Source organism: Staurois parvus, unplaced genomic scaffold (assembly GCF_062004578.1).
Source record: "Staurois parvus isolate SC_StPar_1 unplaced genomic scaffold, SC_StPar_1.0 ptg000471l, whole genome shotgun sequence".
Taxonomy (NCBI): domain Eukaryota; kingdom Metazoa; phylum Chordata; class Amphibia; order Anura; family Ranidae; genus Staurois; species Staurois parvus.
The window spans coordinates 438,787-461,108 of NW_028318267.1; the positions used below are offsets into that span (position 1 = coordinate 438,787).

General features: G+C 41.4%; 1 protein-coding gene across 7 annotated transcripts in view; it reads left to right on the forward strand.

The window, feature by feature from the left end:
• NMI (N-myc and STAT interactor) overlaps window positions 1-21,374 on the forward strand; it is a 116,669-nt gene extending 95,295 nt beyond the window's left edge. For all 7 annotated transcript variants that reach the window (XM_089689358.1, XM_089689362.1, XM_089689357.1 and 4 more), the window contains 6 exons: window positions 2,848-2,964; window positions 5,516-5,684; window positions 7,913-8,019; window positions 8,114-8,300; window positions 14,197-14,303; window positions 18,561-21,374. In XM_089689358.1, the coding sequence (XP_089545484.1) occupies window positions 2,848-2,964; window positions 5,516-5,684; window positions 7,913-8,019; window positions 8,114-8,300; window positions 14,197-14,303; window positions 18,561-18,755 (882 nt within the window). In that variant the 3' untranslated portion in view covers window positions 18,756-21,374. The remainder of the gene's footprint in view (window positions 1-2,847; window positions 2,965-5,515; window positions 5,685-7,912; window positions 8,020-8,113; window positions 8,301-14,196; window positions 14,304-18,560) is intronic.
• The last annotated feature ends 948 nt before the right edge of the window (window positions 21,375-22,322 follow it).

The window sequence follows — 22,322 nt, forward strand, 5'->3', positions numbered from 1 at the left end:
ATCTGCCAAAGAAATAAGGAGTGTCCGGCTCTGAGGGGTACCTAGCTTGGACCTTGCCCACATGTACTATAAATGAACCCTTAAAGTGTTACTAAACCCCGGACCCTATATTCACTATATCTGGTCACCACAGTACACACATGGAAATGCAATTATTTTAGTCAGAGCTTTTTTTTCTCAGAATAGGTGCAAGAACTCTCCGCCCCCTACCCACCTTTGAGCACCGTTCCTTGGTTCCACCCCCTACTCACCTCCCAGCACCACCCCTTTTAGAGAATATAGAACCAAGTATCATTTTATCAAGTAGTTTGTATGGAATTTGTTAATGACAACAAGAAAAGCAGTAAAATAGACCCCCTGCAGCCAGCAACAATAGACCCTTTAGCAACAAAAGATCTGTCCCAGCAACAATAGATCCCCCAGAAACAATAGACCACCCAGCAACAAAATACCCCCTCCGCAACAATAGACCTATGACAGCAACAACAGATTTCCCTGCAGCCAGCATCACTAGACCCCCTCCCTCAACAGTAGATTCCTGCCTAAAACAAGTGACCCCCCCAGCAACTTAAGACCCACCCCAGCAACAACAGATCCCCCACCAGAAACGATAGACCTCCCCAGTAGTAATAGCCCCCCTCCCCACAAAAAGAGATCCCTCCAGCCACAATAGATCCCTCAGCAGCCAGAATCAGTAGACTCTGAAGCACACCCCAGCACCCCTTGCCATTACATACACCCCATGCTGGAGGTGCCGGAACTGCATTCCCCGCATTCCTGCTGAAAGAAAGCCCTGCTTTTAGTAAATATATGTTGGTTATGTGTTAAAGAAGACACTGGTAGTGATAGCAGAATTCAGACTTTACTTGTGTGGCTTAAGTTACAAACATACAGAGCACATTTCACAGCAGACATATTACTTCCTGAAGAGATGATAGAGAGGAGGAACAAACAAGTTTTCAGATATACACAACTAGTAACCTTTAGTGTACAGTGCCATCTACTGGTCAAGTGATATTAACACACAATACTATATATAGTACATTATAGTACATGCTGTTGCATTCCCAACAATATAAAGGGCTAAATACTTTTTTGCTCATCAGCAGTATATAGCAGACTTGTAATATCTATTAGTGTCTGGCTGAACACTGATTAACCTTGTAGGAGGAGTTTTCATTCTTCTCTGACTTTCCTATGAGGCTGCATGACCCCTGACCCTCTCTAGCAATTTACACCAGAGCATGTGCAGACTTACCACTGCTGCTCTGTACTATCGCAGATGGATTGGGGACAGTTAAAGAAGGGGAGGATCAGAGAAGACAGGATCAAACAGCCTTTTTACACAATGCATAGGATTAACCCCTTAGCTTCCACAGTGAGTATAACAAGCATGCTTTACTGCATATACAGATGGATTTTACTGTTGTGGGTTTAGTAACACTTTAAATTCCAGAGGATTATTTGTAGCTACACAATCTCCACATATGCTCCCAGGTCAGGGCAAGCTTTGTGTAGGCATGATACTTCCTGTTGGAGTTCAGGACCAAAATCAGGAGTATAATGTCTGGTGCAGAGATTGGAGAAACCACGCCAGAGCCACATTTTGTAAATCGAAACTCCAGTCAGTGTGTAGGTGTTGATCTTCCATGTCACCAGTAGTAACCATGGGCTCCCCCAGGGAGGGTGTTCTAAGGGAGCCTGGTCTTCAACACGGATCTCCACATGGATTGGGTTTGCTGTATGCCTCTCTTAGGTATCAGATCTCGACTTTGCCCCACTGGTGACATCTAATATTGTGACAGGCAAGCAAAATTAACTGCCAAATTTTCAAGCAAAGTGTATTCTAAAAACATGCAGGTATCAGGCAGACAGTGTTCAGGCTGTGTCACAAGCAGCATGTTGAGGCAGGAGACAGGGATTCCAACAACTATAACCAGATTGTTGCAGAATAGTCGTGCGTCCAATCCAGAATACCCGTCATTACTCCCTAAATGAAATGGCTAGGACCAGCATCAAACTGAAAGTGTTACTAAACCCAGGACCCTACATTCACTATATCCGGTCTCCCAGGACCCTGCATTCACTATATCTGGTCACCACAGTACACACATCATGGAAATGCAATTATTTTAGTAAATATAAACTGCTAATTACCTTTTCTCATCAGCAGTTGAAGCATTCTTGTGACTTCTATCAGTGTTCAGCAGAGCACTGGTCAAAGCTTGTAGGAGGAGTTTTCTTTCTGCTCTAGGAGGATGCAGAACCCCTGACCTCTGTCTGGACAGTGCTGATTGGCCCTCTGCTGATCACATGCACTCACCCAAGGAAAAAAAAACCTCTATAGCAATACAAACCAATCTGAGCATGTGCAGAGTGACTCCACACAATGTCTTATCAGGAGATAAGTGTGGACACTGGAAGAAGGGAAGGATCAGAGAAGTCAGGATCAAACAGTATTTGTACACAATGCAGAGGATTAACCCCTTAGGTTCCACAGTGAGTATAACAAGCATGCTTTACTGCATATACAGACTGATTTTACTGTTGTGGGTTTAGTAACACTTTAAGGTCAAGTCAGTTCATTGAATAGACTTTGCATTTGATTCCAGATGATTTCATTGGCATGCTGATGTGTGCTGATTATGTATCTCAAACAGTAGATGGAACGGACATGCCTTTTCCAATCTAGGGGCAGCTGTGTCCTTTATACTGTATCTGCACTTCCAGCAATGTGGAAGGATGGCAGGATTTAAGTACAGGTTGACAATTCTTTAATATTTGTGCTGTATTTTGCCTACATGACTCCTTTGTGATTGTTAAATGGCTGTGTTTGGGTACTTTAAGGAGGAAATGTTGGAGCTAGCAATTAAGAATGACGAACTGAAAGACGAATTGGTTGAACTTCAGCAGAAATTAGATGAAAGCGAAAACAAATGTAGAAAGTACAAAGATGTCTTAATGGTAAGTCACACATGAAATATAAAACCAAAAAATATTTTAAATGAATAAGTTATATATAATCTAGTCTGTGTAAATGGAGTTCTAATATAGGTTACACAGAGCGGCAAAGTCTCTGAGAGAAAGGTAATTGCATGACCACTACCTCATATATGATTTATTCCTTTTTAATTTTGAATATGTCTTTTACTATGGCAACTAAAAATAACACCTTTTATAATATCCTTTTTTTAAAAAGTGGGGTAAATAGGAAACATTGCATATTAATGTTTGGCATTTTCATTCTCAGCCAGCGGGTGAAGCTTTAGGCTTTTCTCCATCACTTTAGCCCTCTGTTTACAGAGCTCAATAGCTCCAGATGACATTTACACAAGCAAGTAAATGAGTTAGCGGAGTGACTCCTCCCTTATCAGATGGCTCAGTCCGAAGGTTTATTCAGACAAAGTGAACATCAAATCAGCTATGCCATATTACTCTGGAAATCCTTTGTCATCTATGATGTTCATTCATCATGTGTTAAGTTTATGAGCTTCATATTGATGTAGAAAACAACTGAACTAAAACTAGCACCCACAAATATAGTTTGCCTTAAAAGAGCCCTTGCCCATATAGAGCAATGTGACAGTATTTCTGGATAGCCCCAATCCCCTTCCCAACCCCTTGTACTAACCTTACTAGCACAACCCTGCCTGCTCCCTCTCCCCTCTGCAGCTTCCTACACTACTCAGCAATTTCAGATATGGAGGAACCTGTGAACTCTTTGAGTGGAGCAGTCAAGCACTGTCACGTGGCAGGGGAAGTGGTCACTCTTTTAGGTTGCTGATACCAGCCATTTAAATACTGGTTGTGGAGAAGGAAGGAGCTTTGAGGGAGGGCAGGTAAGGTGAGTATAAGGCAGCCATTCTCAACCTTTTCAACACAGAGGAACCCCTGAAATAACTTTCCAGTGTGAGGGAACCCCTGCTAATAATGTTCATATCTATAACTCATGATACATTAGTCAGTGGGAAGAATGTTCCTCAAGCCCCATATACACGTTGAGAATATCGGACGAATGATCATCCATTTTTTTTTTTGCATAATAGTCTCATATCAAAAATGAAGAGGCTACTAAAGATACGAAAATTCTTGTTCAACAGAATAAAAATTCGGAAGTGATGTAATGTATCTGTATTGCATTTACAGATGAAAACTGTACTGGTTAATCACAAATCGTACGAACTGGTATTGTATGACAAAAAAATGTCATGCTTGTAACTTTCAGACGATTGCAGTGTACTAATGATCAGATTATTTATTTTATTTATTTCAGGTACTTGTATAGTGCAGTCAATTTACGCAGCGCTGTACATACATATATTGTACATTCACATTAGTCCCTAACCCTCAAGGAGCATACAATCTAAAGTCCCTAACTCACATTCATACATATACTGTACATACCAGGGCCAATTTAGACAGGAGCCAATTAATCTACCAGCATGTCTTTGGAGTGTGGGAGGAAACTGAAGTACCCGGAGGAAACCCATGCAGTCACAGGGAGAACATGCAAACTCCAGGCAGGTGGTGCTGCAGTTGGGATTTGAACCAATGACCCTAGTACTGCCAGGCAGAAGTGATAACCATTTAGCCACTGTGATTATCATACAATCACTTTTGAAAGTGGCATTTTTTGTACAATTTTCTGATCCTGTGTATGGGGCTTTATACTTGTGATAATGAAGAAGAACCTAGGCTTAAGTATCATACACAATGCAATCCACTTCCAATCCTGTTGGAGCACCATACAATCTTTATCATCCAATGATGGATTAATGCACGAGTGTCAAACTGGCAGCCCTCCAGCTGTTGCTAAACTACAAGTCCCATGAGGCATTGCAAGATTGATAGTTACAAGCATGACTCCCAAAGGCAGAGGCATGTTGGGATTTGTAGTTTCGCAGCAGCTGGAGGGCTGCCAGTTTGACACCCCTGGGTTAATGGCTCCACTCTTTTCATTAATGAGCTTGCAAGGTTCTCACAGTTCTAGACCATTTGCCAACATGTCAATAAACAGAAAGGAAGGCTTCAAAAAAACAATAAATGTCATGCCCGACACTATGGAGGTATTCGCAAAGACAAGTAAAGCCGACGGCTTCAGCCACGAACACAGTCTGTGGGTCAAAGTGGACTTCACTCAGAGCGTGGCACAAAGTTGTGTTGAGAGAGGTGAGCCATTTACCTGAAGAAGTGAAGGACGCTGGGTGCTTTGACATCACACTTTTAAGCAAAGAGAAATTTTGTTTGTGAATTGAGCTGCACAACATTTTGGTGATACATTTTATATAGAGTATTATTTTCAAACATTTTCTCGTTTTAGGTAGTTTAACACTTGCTATTTTGAGTGTGGTCGTACACATATTTGTTTCTGGGCAGGTAGTGTTGTGGTTGGGATTTGAACTGACGACCCTAGAGCTGCTGGGTGAAAGTGCTAACCACCTAGCTGCTGTGTTCTCAGTCTTTTCTGATATTCCCATCAGTCCTTTCTTACCTTGATTTTGTTTTTTTGCACCAGATTAACAGTCAATTGCCTCCAAAGAATATAAATTTTAAAGAGACTCTGCCCTCTGGGGTAAATAAAAGTGACGATGAGCCTATGGACATTACCTACACCTGTTGCACTGTTGGTCACCCCTTTATCCTGGGGAATGGACAGGCCCTGCTCACATTTGAAGATGCTCAAGGTATTTTTAATCAAAAATGTGTTCTGAAAAAGTATTTTATATACCTCATTATATGAGGATGATTTTGGAACCTTGATGGCGCTGGTAAGTTCAACGTCATCATTTCTGTTCTGCAGCAGGTTATAAAATCAAATATGCAATAGGCTGTTATGTGTACCCCACTATTTTTCTTTGCTCTCTTGTTTTAAAATGAACACTTTTTTAAGTTGAGTTAGAATTTGTCTCAGGTGTTTTTTGTTGTCCATGCCCCATTTGGGGAGAATTTCCCTCACTTCCTGTCCCAGGGACATCAATATTAGGGACAGAAAGTAAGTGCAAATTTCCATGTCAAACCCTTCCCCATTTAATTGAAATATATATTTTACACGGTACCCCTGTTGGTAAACTTTGCAGCCTAAAATGACTCAAAATAAAATTCTAGCACTTTTGAATAAAGCCCAACTTCAACCAAAGCATTGTATTTTGGCTAGGATAGAGTGGGGAAGAGTTTTTTTTCCCCAGGAAGAGATAAAAAATGTATGATGGACACAAAAAAAACATTTTTAGTAGCCAGGAAAGGTTAAAACGACTGACAAGATTTGTATTGTTGTATTTGCCTTCCTTTCCAGCTTTGACACCCACTCCCCTCTTTCTTATATGGGTGTCAATGCGACAGGAAGTGAGGGAAATTCTCGCTGATTTTGTCAAAGACAGAAATAAAAACATGATGAAATAGACTACTTTTGTGGAAAGCTCATGTAGCACCTTCCTAGAAGAGGTTGCTACAGAGATTAAGGTACGTTTAGTTTTTTAGGTCCCCTGTAATCATTGGAGTGGCATGTGATTATTTTTGGCTGTTCTGGGTCTTGCTGGCTTTCAGGCTCAACTACTTTCCCCTGCCTTCTTTTGGATTATAGAATGTAGTGGGCTGGAAGAGTCAGATACTGGGCCTGAATATTCATTTGGTCTCTGCCAATCTCTGGGGGAGAGAATACCCAGTAGCTGTCTGATGAGGGCATATATAATCTGGGGCCTGGAACAGAAGGGCTCTTGTCCAAGAGGAGAAGACCCAGCCTGAAGAGCTGCTGCCCTTCTGGGCAGATTATGTGAAGTCTGAGTTCAATGAGGTCCCAGCTCAGGGAGAGCTGGGGGGCCTACTTTCTGAGAGGAACTGTAGCAAAATCAAAGGGGATTCACTGAGAATCTGACCTGGAGGTTCAAAGGAGAAGTGTCTGGCCGGTATTGGATGGAGCCATCTAAGTACATGGGGACATTGTGAGTATAGGCTGGAGTGAGAGATCCAAGTGACTTTTGCTTCTTTAACACTTTGAGCATCTGCTTCAGTGTTGACTGTTCCAGTGCTTGAAGTCCGTGAGTCACTGATTCTCCTATTGCCAGTCAAGAGGGGAACTATCCTGAACAGTAGAGATAAGGCAGAGAGTGTCCTCTACTACTTTGTGCACTTAATTTGGAGTATGCAAAAGCTTATCCTGCTCCCTATCCAAGTTCAACGAGCGTTAAAAGAAAAGTATGGGAATTTTTTCTTTTTTTAAAATTATACCTACCTAGGTGGTTGCAGTATCACTCCAATGCTGCAGTTGTCCCCCACCAATTCTAGGGGTGAGAACTGAATTGCCGCTCTGAGCAGAGAGCTGGGACTGTCAGTCTCTGGCTGTCTGCTCTGTTCCCCCAGCGCTCACTGGAGGGCTGAGCTGTGAATGGAGCAGTAGCGGCTGGCTCAGGCTCTCAGTGGATCACTGAAAGGCTGAACCCAGTTCCGGTTTAAGCTCCTGGGTGGATATGGTCAGAATCTCTCCCCAGCCTGCACCGGCTAAGTGATGTCAGCCAACAGCAGACTTTAGCCTACTGTTGGCTGAAAAAGGGTCATAGGAGTTCATATTGCACTCATGTGATCCACAGGAGATGTACAGCCAAACGAGCTTTTGGCTGTACTTCTCCTTTAAATCTTAAAAAGACATTCCCTGCCTGGTCCTTACATCTTGAGACTGTTTTTGCTGCTGCGTGCCTGGCTGCTTTGTTGTTAATTGGGAAGAGAACCTGGTGGAAACCTGCAGGGCCCGTCAGGGGTCTGCGCTATCCAAAAAAGTAAACTGGATGGATTTGGGCTTTAACATCATGTCAGAATAATAGCTAATACATAAGGGGAACTTTTGCAAACACTTTTGTGAATCAAAACTTGCATGCTTATGTTTACTCCCCTCTCATGTTAAATACCTTTTTCCTAATAGTTGCTGAATCTGTTATTGCAAAGAAAAGACATTCCCTGGATATCAATGGCACACGAGCTACTGTGGACGCTGTGGAACCTGTGTTAAACAAATCAGTAAAATTTGAGGTGAATTACACAGTATATTTCTCATTGTATTGTTTTAGGGTGGATTATGCTGTGGTTTTTCATGAGACAGTTCTTTTTCCGTCTTTTTCTTTAGGTGTGCATGAATATCTCAAGCAAGAAAGTAAAAATTTTCAATCTGCCAAAGGATATTCCTGAAGAGATCCTAAAGGATAAAGTGGAGTTGACCTTCTATAAATCTGGGATAGGCGGTGCAGAGATTGAGGAGGTGGAATATGACAGGAATGATAACACTGCCTATGTCACATATTTGCAGAACGGAGGTATGCGGTAAACTTACTCCTAGTTTTTTTCATTTGGAAATTAAATCTAATTGAAGGCTATTTTTTTTTTCCTCAGAAAGTTCAAAAAGGGGACTTTGGCTGCAATACTCAGTGTTTTGTCACTTAGTATGTGCTCAGGTATGTATGGATCCTAATCTGAACCCACCTGAATGAACCGGCCAGGAAGTGGCCCCTGTACTGGGCCCATCATAAGAAGTCGAGGCATTTTCCATCCCGCAGCCACATGTGTACATGCCCTTTGCATATATGTGACTACAGGGCAGGGAATACCCTAAGCGCAGATGAGTGGCCCAGTAAAGGTGACAGTGTCCTGGCGGGCTAACTTGGACTAGGATCCAAGCATGCCTGAACTCATTCCTACTTATCACGTTTCCCCCAGCAGTATTTCCTCTCTGCTCCATACATTATTACTATTATTATTATTATTAAAAGGTACTTATATAGTGCTGTCAATTTACGCAGCACACTCCATATTGAAAACCAAGACCTCCACCATGCCTCTTCCAGTTGTATACAAACAAAAAAGAATGTGGGAAAACATCCCCACCTTAATTATTGAACGTTCCTGGAACATCACGAGACAAAAATTAAAAATATATAGAAAATGTTTATTCATAAAAAAGGAATACTGTCACAAGACACCGTTTTAGGTGTTAATTTTTATGATTTTTTTCTTATTTCTATATACAGTGCTCAGCAAAAATGAGTATACCACAACAGATTTGTCAGAAAACCTTTCCTTTCCTTTCAGAATAAACATTTTCTATGGGACACTATACTACAAAATACTCCCACAAATGAGGGCCATTGATTGCAAACAAGATTTGTTAATTTACACACACAAAAAAGTACTTTTCATAACAAATTCATTCAAAACCATGCTGAAAAAATGAATACACCCCAATGAAAGTCTTAGGAGCAAAGCTAAATTTTAGACAAAAATAATCCTAATTAACAAGAATTCATCGGCAGGTGAATTCTTGTTAATTAGGACAAATGTTACAAGGCCTGAGAAAGAAAATAATTTCTTTACATAAGAAAGGTGAAGTCTACAAGAAGATCAGAAAAGCTTTACTTATCAGTCAGAATACTGTAGCAAAAGTAATACAAAAATTTAACAAAGATGGAACTGCAATCATCTCACAGACATTCAGGCCGTCCACGGAAGTTACCACCTCGACAGGAGTTTATCCAGAGGAATGGCAAGCATGGGTGTCGTCCACGAAGGAAACCTCTCCTAAAGCCCATGCACAAAAAAGCCCACCTAGAATTCACCAGGGCCCATGCTGAAAAAGAAGACTACTGGGACTCTGTACTCTGGAGTGATGAGACCAAGATAAATGTTTTTGTTACTGATGGCTTCAAAACTTTGTGGCGTCGCAAAGATGAAGAAAAGAAAAATGCATGGTGCCTACAGTGAAACATAGTGGTGGCAGTGTCCTTCTGTGGGGCTTCATGAATGGTGCTGGTGTCGGGGAGTTGCATTTCAATGATGGTAGTATGAATTCACAGATGTACTTCTCTATATTGAAAGAGAAGATGCTACCATCACTTCGTGCCCTTGGTCGCTGTGCACTTTTGCAACATGACAGTGATCCAAAACACACATCTAAGGCCACTGTTGCATTTCTGAAGAAGAACAGGGTGAAAGTTATTTAGTGGTCAAGTATGTCTCCTGATCTGAACCTAGTCAAACACTTATGGGGAATTCTGAAGAGACAAGGTTGAGCATCACTTTCCATCCAGCATCCAGGGTCTAAAAGAGGTTATTCTTGAAGAATGGAAAAAACAGATTTTGCAATGTCATCAACGTGTTCATTCCATGCCTAGAAGACATAGTGCTATCCTTACAAATCATGGAGGTCATACAAAATACTAGATGTAGTAGTTTTTGTTGTGGGGTGTATTCATTTTTGCATCAACTAATTTGAGTAAAACTTCAACTTTTGTAATCTAAGTTATATTAATATCCTTACTTTCATGTAATGAGCTGAATGGAAAATGCAAGAAATACATTTTTTAGATATAACCATCAAAGTGGTTAATGATACCCTCCAAACTGTGACTTTTTTCAAAGAAACAGATAGGAATTCATATTTGGACAGGACTAGTTGTCATCATCCGTCTTGGCTAAATTAGATCCCTAAGAGCCAGTTCTTGCATATAAGACATAATTGTACAAAAATTAGGGATTACCATCTACAATCTGAAGTATTGAAGGAGAGGTTTGTTACTAAAGGGTACGATATGAGAGAACTTAGCCAGGTTATATGTGAGGTTACTGAGAAGGATAGAAGTGCTTTGTTGTCCAGGGCTGATTCAGGGAGAATCAAAATGACTCCTTTAACCCCTTGCCTACTGGGCACTTATACCCCCTTCCAGGGGCAGACTGACAACTCATGGGGCCCCCGGGAAATAGGGGATCATGGGGCCCCTGTGTCCTTGCCCAAACTCAAAAAAGCCTATGAAAAAGGTTCCAGGGGCATCTCATGGGGCCCCCTACTGACCCCGGGCCCTCGGGCAGTGCCAGAGTTTCCAAATGGTCAGTCCGCCCCTGCCCCCTTCTTTACCAGGACAATTTTCAGCTTTCAGCACTGCCGCACTTTGACAATTGCGTAGTCATGCAACACTGTACCCATATGAAATTTTTATAATTTTTTTCTCACAAATAGAGCTTTCTTTTGGTGGTATTTAATCGCCGCTGGGTGTTTTACTTTTTGCGCAACATACAAAAAAATTGCAAAAAATGTGAAAAAAAAAGTTTCTTTGTTTCTATTATAAAATTTTGCAAACAGGTAATTTTTCTCCTTCACTGATGTGCGTTGATGAGGCAGCACTGATGGGCACTGATAGGCGGCACTGATAGGCAGCACTAATGAGGTGGTACGGATAGGTGGCACTGATAGGCAGCACTGATGATGAGTACTGATAGACAGCACTGATAGGTGGCACTGACTGGCATCACTGCTGGGCATTGACTGGCGCAACTGCTGGGCACTGACTGGCACAACCGCTGGGCACTGACTGGTGGCACTGACTGGCAGCACTGCTGGGCTGCATTCATGGGCACAGGTGGGTGGCACTGCTGGGCACAGGTAGGTGGCACTTCTGGGTACAGGTGTGTGACACTGCTGGGTGGCACTCGTGGCACTGCTGGGCACAGGTGGGTGGCACTGCTGGGCACCGATCATCAGGGCACTGATCATCAGTGCCCTGATGATCAGTGCTGATCCCTGCTCTGACAACTGCCGGTTCTCAGCAGTACTTTCCTCGCGCTCTGACAGCATGAGGAAAGTGCAGCCGAGAACCGGCAATTGCATTTCCGTGTGATCAGCGTGTCATTGGATACGGCTGATCACGTGGTAAAAGGCTGCTGTGATTGGCCTTTTACCACATCACGTGATCAGCTGTGTCTGTAGGACACAGCGATCACGAAGATCGCCAGGTGTGCGCCCTTGGGGGCGCACAGGAGAGCGCATTCTGGGAGGACGTCATATGACGTCCACCCAGAACTGGCCGGCCGCAGTGTAGCCGTCATTCGGCTATCTGCAGTCGGCAACTAGTTAATTGGACTTTTGTGACCTCCCTCTAATCAGTACTGGGTGGTGAAAATAATTTTGAATAAATATTGGCCAGTGTTGAAAAATGACCCAATTTTAGGTCCCTTAATGCCCGACAAACCGAACGTAGTGTATAGAGGAGCTCCTTCACTGAGAAATCTAATTGCTCCTAATGTCATCCAACCTCCTAATAATAGGCCCAAATTCTTTCATGACCTGAAAGGTTATTATCTATGCCGGAAGTGTGAGGTGTGTAAAATTAATAGATTTAAGGGAAGGAAGATTACATCTTTCTCTTCCAACCAAGCTTCAAAATGCTATTATTTTGACAGGCTTTTAAGCTGTAACACCAGGAATGTGGTCTATATGATTATTTGCCCATGTGGTCAGCAATATATTGGGAGGACAATCAGAAAACTCCAAACTAAATTGAGAGAACACATTGCCAAAATCAGGTTTTGCTTTCCGGGACATAGTGTATCTATGCATTGTGCTAGTTGTCACAGTAAAACCCGATGGGTACCACATTTATAGCTGTTGATCATTACCACGCTGGAGCGGCAGTTTTTCTAGGAGGGACATTTCCCACTTTGAAACCATGTGGATTTACAACCTTAAAACCTATAACCCATTTGGATTATTAATTCTTGTCTTGTGATGTGCCAGTAAAGTCCAATAATTTGTGTGGGAATGTTTTCCTATATTCTTTTTTTGTTTTTTTTTCCTTTCTGCCCCAGTTGTTCTGTCTTCAGGGTTAAATGATGCCTGGTGTCATTCAACCTGGAGAGATTGAGGAAATACTGTGACTGCAAGCCATCATGGAACCAACTCCTGAGGGAGTATTAGGCCACATTTACACAGCCAGGCCACTGCAGCCAACGGATTCCAGCAGCAAGAATCAGCAGATTGCGGCTGGAATACTGGAGCATGTGATCAGCAGCGACTGCTGTCAGCCCATCATTAGTTTAAATAGGCTGAGCTGCCGCTGTTGTTCACATATAGCTGCACATAGAGCAGATATCCGTGGTTATAGATGGATGGTCGAGCCTGGACCAGGGGCGGACTGACAACTCATGGGGCCCACGGGCAATAGAGGATCATGAGGCCCCTGTGTCCTTGCCCAAATTCAAAAAAACCTATGAAAAAGGTACCAGGAGCGTCTCATGGGGCCCCCTACTGACCCCGGGCCCTCGGGCAGTGCCCGAGTTTCCAAATGGTCAGTCCACCCCTGGCCTGGACATAGCTGCATCCAGGCTCAGACATCTGTCCCTAATTGCAACTATCTGTTTTGTGTGTGACTACATGTGAAGAGCAGCAGTGGCTGTCAGCCCACCATTAGTTTAAATAGGCTGAATGGCCACTGTGGATCGCATGCCCCAGCGATTCCAACTGCAAGAATCTACTGATTCATGCTACTGGAATCCAGTAGATGCAGCTATCCGGCCATGTGACTGTGGCCCGAACAGGGCGCTATGCACTCACAGGGTAGTGATGCAAAGCGCTGCATCATCAAGGACTGCTCACTGCTATAGAAGATTGGAAAAGAACCTAGGGCATCACATTATCGGCTTTTGGGTTTTAACGCATATACAAATGGAATAAAGCAAAAACACATTGCAAGGAAAGATATATCATTTGTGTACCATAATCATTATTTATTTAACAAATAAATATTTTGTATCTACTTATTGTGTTTTCCTTGGTGGTCCAGTGATCAGCCTCCCTGTATGTGCTATGCTCAAGCCTGTGGTGTTTTTTCAGTGAGGCTCATGCTGGGTGCTGCCGTCCATTAATACAGTAGGGTTGGACAAAGGGTAGTGGTTATCTGACTACGGTAGATACAGGCATGCTATGTGTCCGCACTGGGTCCCATATAATCATGCAAAAAAGAAGAGATACGAAAAGTGACCATGCCAGCACAGATCTGTTTCTGTACTCAGCATGGTCAGAATGGAGCGGACATGAGGGGAATTGGCAGGATCACCAGGAAATAAAGATCTCATTAAATAAAAGATTACATTTACCCAAAGCAGCATGATCAAACAGGCACATACATGTGAAATCTATTTTTAGGGTAACATACACTTCAAGCTGTTCTGGATAAAAGAGGGAAACATTTGGTTTTTGCTGCCAATTGTATCCTCCCTGTTGGGCTCCTATACAGATATAAAACCTTCCCCAGTTAGTAGGATTTTTAGTCTTGTTGACTAACTTTTCTTTCACACACCCAGTATACCAATTCTTCCAATTGTGAGGATTCTAGAGTTGGGTTTCACTACTATAAACCTAAAAATTTTTTTTATTCTCCTTTAAAGTGGCTCAGAGAGTTCTAAAGAGAGATCGGCACCAGTTCGTGGCTGGAAAAGTCAAGTGTGAAGTTAAAGTGATGCCATGTACAGATATAGAACTGAACAAGCTGCAGGTAAAATAAAACTAAATCCCATATCTACATGTCTTGGTTTTGGTTGGTGAAATTACCCTTTCCGGGGACCATGCAGGGAAAAGATTCACTTTGTTTTCCCCTCCCCTGCAACGTATATTCACCTTTCCTTGCTTTTTCGACCCTCTGTTCAGCCAACGAGTGCAATGTGAAATACCCCGAACTTCTGAGTATGGGTGAGTAGGTGACTCGCTTCAAACTGGTGCTAGAGCCTAATTATTGGCCCCCTCACTTGGATTCAAGGAAGGGGCCCATAACTGTGTGTGAGCACCAACAAGTCGATTTGATTTCTTTCCCTGTTCTTGGCAGCTGAGTGGCAAAAAGAGGCTAAATTGTGACTGAAGGTTATGTGCAGATGGTGGTTTTCTGGGGCAGTTATCACACAGGTTGCTGTAAAATTGTCAAGGCCAACTTTAGCCCAAACCTTTTTGTTTTACATACTGTGTGGATGGGTGAGAAACTCTGAAGGGGTTTTGATTGCATTTTGTGACCCCACTTGTATTTTCATCTTACTTCTCATGTGGTCACCAGGACTGAAAGTAAAGAGAAATGCCACATGAGACTCAAGGAAAACTAAAAATCAGACATCAAAATCATGCTATGTAAATGTATCATTATAATGTGTAATTTTCGTAGTGCCAACAGTTTGTACAGCGCTTTACAATAAAAAAGGAGATGTTACAGTTACAATACAATTCTATATAAAAGGGTTAGGAGGGAAGTTGGTATAAATACTAACAACTGTGAGATGAGCTGAGAAAGTAAAGCAGCCCATAGATTAAACACTTTTCTTTCCTTCCACTCATGGTGGAAGTAAAGAAAATAGCTGGATTTCTCCATCAACACAGTCAGTGTTGAAGGGGGAATCCCTCCAGAAGCGCTATTGTGTTCTGCCAGCAGGGAACTTTTCCTGCCAGCAGAACAACAGTGATAGCATTAAAAAATCTGACACGCCCATTGCACTGAAGTCGATAGGTAGATCGACTTCAGTGCAATCAGCCTGCCCATAGATGGATAAAATTTCAGCCTGTCCCTGCTGAACTGACAGAGGTTTTAAAGTTCAGTTTTTAGGTGGAGGTGGGATAAGCTTCCCTGAAGAGATGATTATTCAAATCTAAAAAAGTTTTGTCTGGAGCTTAACTTTAAAAAGACCATGAATACTGTTTTCTACTGACAACACCTGCCACAGAACTGAAATCAGTGGCACGGGGTTATACAAAATGTATATTAACCACTTCAGCTTTGTAACTTAAAGTGCTCTTGGATTACAGCAACTTTTGCGACTTGTTTATTTGGCGATTATTTGTCATTACATAAGGTGTTACTAAACCAACAACAGTAAGATCAATCTGCATATGCAGTAAAGCATGCTTGTTCTACTCACTGTGGAACCTAAGGGGTTAATCCTCCACATTGTGTAAAAAGGCTGTTTGATCCTGCCTTTTCTGATCCTCCCCTTCTTCTACTGTCCCCAATCCTTCTGCTGATAGTACAGAGCTCTAGGAGTCACTCTGCACATGCTCAGTTTACTGTGTGTTGCTGGAGAGTTTTTTTTTTCTATGGGAGGGTACATGTGATCAGCATAGGGCCAATCAGCGCTGTCCAGACAGAGGGTCAGGGATTATGTAGCCTCATAGGACAGTCGGAGCAGAATGAAAACTCCACCTACAAGCTCTAACCAGTCCTCGGCCAGACACTAATAGAAGTCACAAAACTGCTATATTGTGCTGATGAGAAAAGGTATTTAGCAGTTTACATTTACTAAAATAATGGCCTTTTCATGTTCTGTTTAGTGTAGGAGTCTAGATACAGTGAATGCAGGATCATGGGTTTAGTAACACTCTATGATAACAATTCTTTTCTTGGAGACAAACTAGGCTTTCTTTTGGCAATATCGTCTTGCAGAATTTTATTTCCTTTGTAATCTATAGACAAAAAGACATAAAAAGGCTTTCTATTTCTATTTTTATCAGTGTTAGTTTTTTAAAAAAATAGCTTTATTGTAAATCCTTTTTTTTATGTGGTACTGAAAAAAGCCAAAACAAATGAAAATGAAAAATACTTAAATATTAATATTTGCAATAAATTCAATATTAAATATTAAAAAATAAAAAGCAATAATAATAGGTAAGGGGAGAAAGTAGTTTATTTGTTCTGATTAGGATTAATTAAGGGTTAATAAGGGATTAAATGGGAATACATTTTAGTTAAAAAAATATTTTTATAAGGTTCCCTTAACTGATGTTATACAGTATGTAGATCAAAAGTCACAACCTTGAGCTACATATGAATGAATTAGTACTTACAACATGACAATACATTATTATATTTTATTACTTACTCACACTTGCAGACTGTCTGCAAATGTCATTTTATACAGGAACAACTGCATTTTGGCTGCTGCTGAAAAATACGTAGCATTTCCTGGCTGTCAACATGTAATTGCCTCCTATAGCAGTGAGGAAGGTGACTAGGAAAGTAGCTGAACATATTCGATCCACCCTAGAAACGTTATTGAGGTAATCCTATGTTTAAGATTTTAGGATGGTTAAAGAATGGTAATGAGCTCTCTTCATCTAACACAATGGCTCTGGCCTGCCTGTGGATCCCAGCTGTCTTGGGGCTCAAATAGTGTAGGCGCTGCTGTCAGGTAACTATAAAAGGGATTTTATTTGTGTGTATATATATATATATATATATATATATTACACTGTGCAAAAGTTATAGGCAGTTACATAGTTAGTCTGGCTGAAAAAAAGACAAAAGTCCATCCAGTTCAACCATAGAAAAAATAGAAGTTGTTAAAAACATTTCTGTAAATTTAAGAGTGCCTTCAGAAATAGAAGTGTTAACAGTTTATTTTTTATCAATCAACAAAATGGAAAATAAATTAACAGACGAGATCTAATTCAAATCACTATTTGGTGTGACCACCTTTTGCCTTCAAAACAGTATCAGTTCTAGGTAGACTTGTACACAGTTTTTGAAGGAACTCAGCAAGTAAGTTGGAGAACTAACCACATATCTTCTGAGGATGTAGGCTGCCTCAAATCCTTCTGTCTCTTCATGTAATCCCAGACGGACTCCCATGATGTTGAGATCAGGGCTCTGTGGGGGCCAAACCATCACTTCCACGACTCCTTGTTCTTCTTTACACTGAAGTTAGTTCTTGGCATTGTATGTTTGGGGTTGTTGTCCTGCTGCAGAATACATTTGGGCCCAATCACACACCTCTCTGCAGGTATGGCATGATGGATAAATATATTTTTCAGCATTGAGGACACCATTGATCCTGACCAAATCTCCAACTCCATTTGCAGAAAAGCAGCCCTGAACTTGCAAGAAACCTCCACCATGCTGCACTGTTGCCTGCAGATACTCATTATTGTACCTTCAGCCTCTCAGCAAACCAACTGCCTCTTGCTACAGCCAAATATTTCACATTTTGACTCATCAGTCTAGAGTACCTGCTGCCATTGTTCTGCACTCCAATACAGACTACTAGGGTCAAGGGACTGCACAAGTACCATGCAATTCCTACCTCTGGCACCTTTGGGAGAGCCAGCTGCCAATCTACAAACCTCTACATTCTACAAAAATATGTAATGTTAATAAAAGTCACAAAAAACAATTACTTGTAGTGGTTGCAAACCCATGACATGAAAAATGAGCAAAGCATATCCTTCTATAGCATGTACTTGCCTCAATGCAAAACATTGAGTGTGATTTCTATCTTCTGCCTTGATCATCTGCCGTCTGCAAGAGTGTGATTGAAGGGGTGAGGTAGTGGAGCTCCAACAAGCAGCCTGTGATTGACAGCCTCAGCTGTGTTGAGATTGTGTACTGGGTGGTGTGTCCATTCCCCCCCACTCAGGTCTCAGATTACACTCAGCTCTCCTCTCTGAGCTGTGCAGTGTGTTACATCAGATCCCAGCTTGTTGCCTGTGGAAGCTCACAGGTGCTGTGTAAAATGTGTGCTTTAGGAGGCTGTTGAGAAGGGCTTCAGACAAACAGGTACAAATTACATAGGAGGATTTGTTTCATCTCTGTGTATTAACTGATGCTAGTCACTTCACTGGGTATATGTGGGGGTTTAAAACTACTTTAAAGTAAATCTACAATATTAATTCAAACTGCATCCAATGAAAATGCATTATACTTGTCCTTACATGAGACACCAGTATCCCCATTAATCGTTGTATATCGTTAGGGACATAATTTTGCTGTGTTCCATTGCAGATGTTTACTGCCAATTCTGCGAGGTCAGTGCTATTAACTGGCATTAAGAATGTTGATGATCAAGAGGAAGATGATGTTCAAGATGCCATTCAGGTCCACTTCCAGAAAGAGAGCAATGGTGGCGGTGAGGTGGAAAAGACAGTTTTTTCCATGGATGGGAAAAAAACAGTCATATTTGAAGATGATTTAATATAAGGTGTAATGTCTCCCTATTTCCTATTACATAAAACTGCCTCTGCCAAAAATTGATCTGGTGACTGTGTTATGAATCATATTTAATAAAGATTCCCAGCTTTGAATCAATGGTGAGGGAACCCCCTTTGCTTTTTTTTGGGTTATTTTATGTGACTGTGAGAGCTGTAAGATTTAGCATCTGTGCGGTGGTATTTGGAAATGCAGTTCTGTATTAAAGCTCCACACACTGGTGGAATCCAGTAGTGCAGCTCCTATTGTCAGACAACGTCACATGCATGATGAAGGGGTCCTACAAGACTCCGAAACGTTGCCTTGCTGTAACTATGTGATCGTTCATTAAAACTTTTGGACCCATATTGATGATTCTCGGTGTGCTGGTTACATTCTCCCTTGCGGATTCTGTTCTGTTCCAGCCGACGGTCGCTGCAGCACCCACTTATACACACAGCCATTTTTAACACAGGAACGTGTGGATTGTACACTTGCATGATCGGGAACCTGTCTCGCCAGCTCTGGATTATGACTAGAGACTGAGAGCTGTCTATGACAGCTCAGTCTTTGTGCTGGGAGTTTACTGTGAGCATGTTCTCAGAACAGAAACCTCCCCTATTCATGGTCTCATATGTGCGGTGTGTGGGCTTTAAAACCCACCCTCTTTGCAGTTGCACATATGCATTATGTGGACAGCAAGAGGTTAAAGGAAATGTCCCTTTTTACATGAACTCAGAGCACCCTCAGCCCACTTTAAAGGATAAGTTTACCTTTTGTAACATGTTATATGTTACACCCATATTCAGGGTGTAATACGTAACGGATCGGCCCCTGTATCCCCCCAAATTCCCCACTTTGACAGCTAGCAGGGGATCTTCTCCCCCTGCTTGCTGTCAGAAACTTAAATAAAGCAGCAGTTCGAGGCTCCGCCCACCCATCCACATCATTTATTCACAGGGTTCCATCAATGGGAAAACTACAAGTCCCAACAGCCTTTGCAGCTGTCAGTTTGTAGTTCACAGTGAACTACCGGGTGCTGTCCATCACTCTAGGTAGTTAATTAAGCTTCATGTCAGAGTGTAACTGCCTGCCTATATTGGAGGTATGGGCAGACAGATACACAGACAGTCTGCAGGACAATGGCATTACACCCATGATCTGCTGATTGTGGGTACAGTGCTTTACAAGTCCCTAACAAAAAAAAACATTTTTTACCTGCAAAAAATTCTTTTTTTTTTAAAAAAGTGAACTTATTCTTTAATATAAAACTATCATTCCAAATTTCATCAGCAGATATGTTTGATGTTACAGCCCTTACCGTCAGTCATATCTTTGTATAATAAGATTGTTATGGCAATGGAATTTACTGGCACTGTAAACGGCACATAAATAGCAGGAGAAACAGCTCATTTTCTGCATTTCATAGGGGTGCATAAAAATAACCTTCAAGCAAAATTCCAAATCATTATTATTATTATTATGCAGGATTTATATAGTGCTGACACTTTTGCAGCGCTTTACAATATAAGGGCAGACAGTACAATACAATTTAGTAGAGTAGGAATCAGAGGGCCTTGCTTGTTAGCGCTTACTATCGAAGAGGATTACATTTAAACAAAAACAACTAATAGACAACTAAAAGATAACATGTAAAAAGCAGCTTTTGATACAGCACTCACATTCAATAATATATAAATGTGAAGTTGATACGCCTTTATCATCGTGCATCTAAACCACTGGACCCGTTAAATCTCCCCAATGGGACACAGAAGGCAAAAAAAAAAAACCTGACGGGTTGTAACCCTCCATTACTATATTGAAAGTGAAAAACAAGAGTTTTGCCTTTAGTTCTGTAGGTGCCCAGGGGGCGATTTACTAAAATTGGAGAGTACAAAATCTGGTGCAGCTGTGCATAGAAACCAATCAGCTTCCAGGTTTTATTTTGAAGGCTTAACTGAGCAAACTGACGTTAGAAGCTGATTGGCTACCATGCACAGCTGCACCAGATTCTGAGTGCTCTAGTTTTACCCTCTGTTCACACTATTGTGGGATGTGCAGCCTGTATTTGCTCAGGTGCGGCACCCCATTCATTTGAAATATGACCTCAGGGAAACCGCATGCTCTTTTTGACCATGTGGTTCCCACATCTGCAATTGTGCTGCGGGATGAGATGTGATGGGTTGCCATTCAGAATGAAAGGCAGCCCCACGCATCTTTTAAGAGCAGCGTGGTTCAGCTGTGGATGTTTGCGGGAACCGATGCAATTTCCACACCTGGAACCAGCAAGCACAGTGTGAACTGAGGGTTGGTAAATCTCCTACCACTGTGTCAATGAATATTAAATGTAGTGTGTTATTAAAAAAACAAAGAGATTCATGATTGGTAAAAACAAATAATTTTGGAAGACTGATTTATATTCAGAATTTATGACGTATTTTGTTATGTTTGCCTATATTGCCTCTTGATATATCTACTGCATAATGTGTCGTCTTAGTTCTTCTCTTCTCAGCCTTCACTTTCTATACAGAATATATATGGCAAATAGTTGGACATTGAAGACTCTGCTGCTGTATGGAAATGAATGATTTAAAAATGTAAATGCCAAATAAATGTTATTTCAATGTTTTATTTTGTATCTAATTTTATTAAAGGAGAACTCCACTGACTATATACTCCCAGTGTGTTCTTGGATTCTGACAGCAAGACTCCTCCATTGTCAGAATACACTGATTAGTGCTGAACAAAAACTAAGGCTGGCCATACATTGTACAATTATCTGGAGATTTTTGGTTTAGATTTACCAAAAACCATATAATAGGAGGACAAACCTAAAAAACACTTTCAGTTGTATCCAATTAGGCAGGCCCTTGCACTACACAGTTGAAGGTAAATCTAAAGAAAATTGGGCAGAAAATTGGAAGATAAATGTATAATGTATGGCCAGCCTAAGGCTGGCCATACACTATCCAATTTTCTTTCCAATGTCCTTTAGATTTACCTTTAACTATGTAGTGCAAGGACCTGCCTAATTGGATACAGTTGAAAGTGTTGTTTAGATTTACCAAAAACCATATAATATGAGGTCAATCCTAAAGAAAAATTCTCAAGAAAATTGTATAATGTATGGCCAGCCTTACCAAGAGTCCCATTTGTAAGGGTAGATCAGCTTAGCTGAGAAAGGTGAGGAGTGAGTCTTGTAGCTATTCTCCCTAAACCTCATATTTTTTTTATTTTTTTTATTTTTTTTTTAACAAACCAATGGATTTCCACATCCACACATACAAAGTGGATGGGGGAATCCTCCCCACTGTGTCAGAATACACTGCTCAGTGCTGCAGATGCTGATGGAACACAAACTTACCAACAGTCCTATTTGGAAGGGCAGATCATTAGATCTACTCCTGTCAAATAGGAATGGCCATAAATGGATCGAAATTCATCTGGTTCAACAGGGACAGGACAAATTTTGATCCATCTATGGCTAGCCTTAGCTTTATCCATAGCCTACTGTTTTGCATACTCAGTGGGGGAGATTTTCTAAATCTGGAGAGTGCAAAATCTGGTGCAGGTGTGCAT